This window comes from Neophocaena asiaeorientalis, unplaced genomic scaffold (assembly GCF_003031525.2).
Source record: "Neophocaena asiaeorientalis asiaeorientalis breed wild unplaced genomic scaffold, Neophocaena_asiaeorientalis_V1.1 scaffold364, whole genome shotgun sequence".
NCBI lineage: Eukaryota > Metazoa > Chordata > Mammalia > Artiodactyla > Phocoenidae > Neophocaena > Neophocaena asiaeorientalis.
In genome coordinates, this window is record NW_020172457.1 from 1,841,861 (window position 1) to 1,849,090 (window position 7,230).

The 7,230-nt window shown below is 41.9% G+C and overlaps 1 protein-coding gene across 8 annotated transcripts in view; it reads left to right on the top strand.

Annotated features, from left to right (window-relative positions):
- Positions 1–1,911: 1,911 nt before the first annotated feature.
- SLC35B4 (solute carrier family 35 member B4) overlaps positions 1,912–7,230 on the top strand; it is a 54,734-nt gene continuing 49,415 nt past the window's right edge. For all 8 annotated transcript variants that reach the window (XR_003002265.1, XR_003002266.1, XR_003002264.1 and 5 more), the window contains exon 1: positions 1,912–2,214. Coding sequence is in view for 5 of the 8 variants with exons in the window: in XM_024737961.1 (XP_024593729.1) it covers positions 2,138–2,214 (77 nt within the window). In the remaining 3 variants the exon portion in view is untranslated. The remainder of the gene's footprint in view (positions 2,215–7,230) is intronic.

Consider the following 7,230-nt stretch of genomic DNA (forward strand, 5'->3'; position numbering starts at 1 on the left):
GCCTCTCACTGTTGTGGCCTCTCCCGTTGCGGAGCACAGGCTCCGGATGCGCAGGCTCAGCGGCCATGGCCCACGGGCCTAGCCTCTCCGCAGCATGTGGGATCTTCCCGGACCGGGGCACGAACCTGCGTCCCCTGCATCGGCAGGCGAACTCTCAACCACTGCGCCACCAGGGAAGCCCTATACTACATTTTGAATCACCACATTTTGGAGTGGTTTGTTACACAGTACTGGTAATTGGAACAGACATCATGGAAAAGCAGTGTGACATAAAAGAGTTTGAGTTTGTTTTTGGAAACAGTATGGCGACAGCATGGAGGATGAGTTGAAGAGGGAAGAGGCTGAAGGCACCAAGATATGTTAGGAGGATAAGTAGACATCGATGTAAACTGAAAGGCGAGGCTGGAATCTAGAGATACTTGTGAGGCAGAATTGACAGAATGTAGAGATAAAAGAAATGTGTGATGGGAAGGCAAGGAAGACTGTGAATATCTTTTAGGTTTTTGCCCAAAGAGAACAGATAGTGGATAATGTCCTTAGTAGAAATAAGGGCCCTATTTGGGAGGGTAGATAATGAACTGTGTATATGCTGTTGTTGAGGGGTTTACAAGGATTTATTGGTGAAAATGTCAAATAAGCAGTTGGAAACTTTGATTTAAGGCACACAGGAGATTGGGGCTGTACATACACGTAAGATCTCAGTTACATATGGTGATGGTTGAAGTTATGAAGATGAGATAACCAACAGAAAGTGTTCAGGGAAACAGAGGAGGGACAAATGATGGAGCTCTGTTAGGAGAACTCAGTGGGCAGAGGAGGAAAAGCCCAAAAAGAAAACTGAAAAAGATAAGTCAGAGAAGTAGAAAGAGAAACAGGCCGCTCATGTCTTATGAGCAGAGGGACAAGAGAATGTCAAGAGGATTGAGCTTTCATTGTCGAAAGCCGTGGCAAGATCAAGTAAGGTGAGCCTGTGATATGTGGTTTGGACAATTGAGAGGTCATTAGGGCTCTAAATGAGGCTACTTTCAATAACCTGGCTTTGATGAGAGTAAAAAGCAGAGACCGTGAATATAGATTACTCTTTAAAGATATTCAGTGTTAAAGTGAAGGAGAAGGACGAGTTAGTTTGTTTGAGCCTGACTGTAGGCTACAGGGAAAGAGGAGCCTGGGTGGCTGGTTGGCTGGCCCAGAGTCCCTGAGCCAGTGAGACGGGTGGGATGGAAAGGTCTCCAGAGTCAGCTGGTTTATAGGCATGTGCTCTTCCAAGTGTGTTTGACAGATCTGTAGCATCACTGACACCTGGTAACTTGTTGAAAGTGCAGAACCTCAGGCCCCACAGCAGGTCTAGTGAATCAGAACCTGCATTTTAACAAGATCCCCAGGTGATCATAGCTTTTAATCCTCACAACAGCCAGGTAAGATGGGCATTAACTGTTCCCATCTTTACCTATGATGAGAAAGCAGTTGCCTGAGATAGCCGAGCTGATTAGTGGCTAAGCCAAGATTCAATCCCAGAACTTCCCGAGTGCAATGTTCTTTTCAAAAGGTAGAGAAGGAAGTTCAGAGAATATCTACCTTCTCCCAATTCAGGAGAATATTCAGATACTAGAATACTTCCAACGATCAAGCAATCACAGGTGTGTACCTCTAGTGCCGTCAGCTGTGAGTTTACCGTGAAAGTGCTGGACGAATCCCTTTCAGAGCCCTTGGCGGCCTCTTAAGAAACAACATTAACAACGTTGGAACTTCACTTCCCGGCAAGCCCCGCGGCTTGCTACCGCGCGAGGCATGACGGGCACCTCGCCTGTCTCTCCTCTCCGGTGGAGTTGCCGGGCAGAGGCGAGTTACGACGCAGCCGGACGTACGGGCGCGCAGCATTCTGGGAAGTGTAGTCTGGCCCGGATTCGGACACCCCTTCGGATGAATGGGGCCCCGGCTGACGGCTAACTACAGCTCCTCGCCGGCAGCGTTGGTGGCGGCCGCCGGGAAAAGGGAGACAGCGACGGCCCCAGGAGAGCAGCACTCCGGGACGGTGGTGATGTTCAGTGCCGCGGCGAGGCGGCAGCCGGGTTTCCTGGGGTAGCAGTCTAGGCGGGCGCTTCCTCTGCGCGCTCGCTCCCCTTACCCTGCCCCGGCCATGCGCCCGGCCTTCGCGGTGGGCCTAGTTTTCGCAGGCTGCTGCAGTAACGTGATCTTCCTAGAGCTCCTGGCCCGGTGAGTGACCCCCGCCGGTCGCACTAAAGAAGCCGGGGGAGGGGCGCCCCCACGCGCAGTCCCCACCCCCCCCTAGCCGGGCGGGGCCCGGGGTGGGACCGCCTGCGCCCAGTGTCTGCACTGGGCTGCTTGGGACCCCGCTGAGTCGGCTGCTCAGTCATCCTGCGCACCGTCCGCTCTCCCGCCCAATAGTTTCTCAGCATCCCTCGAGGGGAACACTGCGGGTGTTTGCTGTCGTCACCCTCTTTTCACACTCTGGGGGTTGAAGCCTGGAGAGTTTTTTTTCCCAGGGAGCTCGTGGCAGAACCCAAGGGTCCTCCAGCTCTTTTCTCGATCCTGCTAATGCCATATATATGAAGTGAGCAAAGCTTGGACTTAAAAAGCAATCTGATTTGGTACACGCTGCAAAGAAAGTTTCAGTTGTTTTAAAGTGGGCTGCAAAGAAGTTCTTTTATTGGCCTTAGAGATGGTTGTGAGTACTTTGCCCAGTATGCCTCTCGCGGATGTAGTAGAACGAATTCTTATGCTGCAGGTCGGTCCAATTGACCGGGAATAGCCTTTCCAGCATTAAGATATTAAATCAGGAAGCTTGCATTTTGAGGTGTAGCTTTATAAATCAAGAATGGTTATGACACTTTCCCAAAGGGACACCAGGGTAGTTTTATTGAGGTGGCACGCAAATAATGTTGAGTAATAATGTGCAAAGTTCATTGGGTAGAAGCTGTTAAAGACAACAGGTGGACTCTAAAAAGCTCAGGACTGAAAATCTCAGGGGTTCCCGTCTTTGGCTCTGTCATCCCCTGGCTGCGTGACGTTTTCAAATTATTTAGCCTCTCTGGGCTTCCTTTTTTCCACCTATAAAATAATATCTATGGTGCTGTTTAGCACCATGTTTTTAAATCTGCACATTATCTCCATTGACCATCAGAACAATCTTGTGTACAAGATAGGTCAAGAATTATATTCTCTGTTTTACTGAAAGTGAAACATGTCCCAGGAAGTTAGGTCGTCTCTTACTACTTGTTAAGTGGCAGAACCAGAAGTGGAATCCAGGAATCTAAACTCCTAGTCCAATACCTTTTTCAACTTTCCTGTTATTTTTGAGCTTGAGCAGCCCTGAGGCTTTGGTCACCAATTTCCTCCTGTGGTGCCTGCTAGAAATGTATTTTATTTTCATGATAACATTGATTAAGTCATTCTGAAGCAACCAGTTTGCTTAAGGTAAACTCTGTGGGATTAATTTTTGCGATTACAGAGCTTGAAATTTTAATGTGCAAAAAGTGTTGATTAAAATCTTTCATTTGTCATTCTCTGGAGTAGGCAGTGAGGGAAGTGAAAATGAAAAAAAAATGTATCCTGTCATTTACAGTACATTCACAGCTGTACCAGCTGTCAGCTGGTACACTTCAAAGAAAGGTCACTTTGGAAATTGGTTTAAAAATATAAAAATGTGATAAAATCAGGCCAGCCATGGAAATGAAGGTCAGAGAATAATAGTGTAATGTTTGTGTTGAATATGCCATTGAATTAAACCTTGCCAAAGGCTGTATGACATCAGAATACGTTATGTTAGTAACTGAGGGCCTTTTTAAATTTATTTTTTAACCAGTTGTGAGCCCTTAGCTAAATTACTTGGTCTCCCTAAGTCTGTTCTCTTAGCTGTGAAAAGGCGGTGATGGCTCTGCCAGCCTCACAGGGTTTTGAAGGATTAAATGAGATGCAGGTGCAAAGCCTGAAGCTCGTAATAGGTTCCCCTTCTAACAACTTTTGTTTCAATATACATACACCCAGTTTTATGAGCTGTTCCTGAAAAGTTGTGGGTAAATCTAACTTTACAGGATGTTTTTCTGCATTATTGGATCTTCTATTTAGAATACTTCGAATAATTTGTTTTAAAAAACCCAAAAAACCCATCATTCCTTATCTTTCTTGTACATCTGAATGTTTGCATACAGCAATGGGTTTTCATGATGTTTACCACATTTACTACATTTGTTAGTTTAATGAGTGGTACCCCAAACTGAATAGCAGCTTTGTCCTGATTTGCTTGGGCAACTCCAACTTATCATATTTCAGATCAAGAAAATAAGAGCTGGTTGGACCAGATGGTCTTTTAAGGTTCTTTATAGATTTGGCTTTCTCATAATTTGTGACTTTATCTTGGGACATCACAGTGGAACGCTAATAAATTTTTATAGAGCAGGAACTGTGCTTCTTATATAGCTTCCTTGGAACGCTAAGTATGAATTGAAATGCTAAACTGACTTGTAGGGAGAAGTGAGCATTTGTAACCATTGTCCCCCAAGTTGGAGAACAAATTTAGGTTTTTCTTTTCTGATTTCATACTTATAATTGGGACCTATAATAAAATATAAAGCGCTCATGCAGTGTACAGGACAGATGTGAAGTAATGAATGAGTGCCTTGATCTCCCTTCTGAGAGAGTTTACATTCTACCTTGGAAACAAGATACGCATCAGCTCACTAACTAGGCGAGGTGTCTTATGTCAGGAAAACAATCTGAAACATTTTCTTTTTCGCATTTTATTTTTTCATCAAGTGCCTAATGTTGAATGAATCAAATAAGGAAGTTTTCTAAATCTAGAATAAGAAATACAGAAGCCATAAACTATCTGCCTAATTCTTTCTCTTCAGAGTTGCTCCTTTTTTAAAAAAGTAAAAATTTGGATTCTTGCCAAAGATAATTCAAAGAGAAACTGTTTGCAGTTAGTGATTATAATACCTGAGGAATAAAGTTCAAGAAAACACAGCTACTGAGCCTGCGTCTGGAGCCTGTGCTCCGCAACAAGGGAGGCTACGATAGTGAGAGGCCCGCGCACCGCGATGAAGAGTGGCCCCTGCTCGCCACACTAGAGAAAGCCCTTGCACAGAAAAGAAGACCCAACACAGCCAAAAATAAATAAATACATTTATTTTAAAAAAGAATTATTATTAAAAAAAAAAAAAGAAAACAAGCAATTCAGGGGAAAAGGATCCAGGTTTGTACTCTGAAGTTTTAAAGTGACTTATTCAAGTTAAGATAAATAGTTCCATTGGTAGCTATACAGCATTCTGTTCTTAAAAAGCTCTGTAAGTTGATTTTTTTAAAAATTGAATTATGTGAGTACATTAGGGAGATATAAAAATCCTATGGAAATAGAGACAAAGTAGATTAGAATTGTCAAGGGTAGGGGGAAATAGGGAGTGATTCCTAATGGGTATGGGATTTCTTTTGGAAGTGTCCTAAAATTAAATGATGGTAATAACTGCACAACTTTAAATATAATACTAAAAACCACTGAATTGTAAAAAAAAAAAAAATAATAATAATAACAATGATAATAATATGGAGGTCTGCAAACACCATTTATTTGCCAGGTGGCCCTGGGAGACTTACCTAATTCTGTGCCATTTGGCCCTCAGCGTCTTAGCAATGAAATGGGTATAATAATAACTACCTCCATAAATAAAGATAAAATTAAAAGTTATTACGATGGCTTTTATTTTAATTTTTTTAATGTTTTCAATAGCTTTAACTTTTTTATACCTTTGTTGAAGTATATTCATAAAGATTGGACACATTTAACGTATACAAATTGATGAGTATGCATACTCATGAAACCATCATCGTAATGAAGGTAATAAACATATCCATCACCTCCAAGATTTCCTTGTGCTCCCTTTTTTTTATGGTAAGAACACTGAACATGAAATGTACCCTCTTAACACATTCTGAAGTGTGCACTGAATTGTTAACCATATACGCTACGATTTTCAGAGATCTTTTGAACTTATTCGTCTTGTATAACTGAAAACTTATACCCATTGAACAAGTCCCCATTTTCCCTTCCCCCCAACCCTGGCAGTCTCCATTCTGTTGTCTGCTTCTGTAAGTTTGACTATTTTAGATGCTTCATATAAGAGGAATCATGCAGTCCTTCTGTCGTTTTGTGACTTCATTTAGAATGCCTTCCATGTTGTTGCAAATGGTGTCATTTCCCTCTTTTTTAAGGCTGAATAATATTTATTGTATGTTTATACCGCATTTTCTGTATACATTCTTCTGTCCATGGACATTTCAGTTGTTTCTGTATCTTCACTAGGTATTGCAAATAGTGCTGCAATGAATATGGGGACGTAGCTATCACTTCAAGATCCTGATTTCAATTATTTATTTTTAACATTTTTTTAAAAATTGAAGTATAGTTGATTTACAACGCTGTGCCAATCTCTGCTGTACAGCAGTGACTCAGTTGTACACATATAGACATTTCTTTTTCATATTCTTTTCCATTATGGTTTATCCCAAGAGATTGAATATAGTTCCCTGTGCTATACAGTAGGACCTTGTTGTTTGTCCATCCTAAATGTAATAGCTTGCATCTACCAACCCCAAACTCCCAGTCCATCCTTATCCCTCCCTGCCCCCCTTGGCAACCACAAGTCTGATCTCTATGTCTGTGAGTCTGTTTCTGTTTCATAGATAGGTTCATTTATGCCATATTTTAGATTCCATATGTAGGTGATATCATATGGCATTTGTCTTTCTCTTTCTGACTTACTTCACTTAGTATGATAATCTCTAGTTGCATCCATGTTGCTGCAAATGGCATTATTTCATTCTTTGTTATGGCTGAGTAGTATTCCATTGTATATATCACATCTTCTTTATCCATTCATCCATTGATGGACACTTAGGTTATTTCCATGTTTTGGTTATTGTGAATAACGACCTTGTGTCGTTCTTGATCTTAGAGGAAATGCTTTCAGTTTTTCACCATTGAGAATGATGTTTGCTGTGGGTTTGTCGTATATGGCCTTTATTATGTTGAAGTAGGTTCCCTCTATGCCCACTTTCTGGAGAGTTTTTATTGTAAATGGGTGTTGAATTTTGTCAGAAGCTTTTCTGCATGTATTGAGATGATCATATGGTTTTTCTTCTTCCATTTGTTAAAATGGTGTATCACATTGATTGATTGGCATATATTGAAGAATCCTTGCATCCCTGGGATAAATC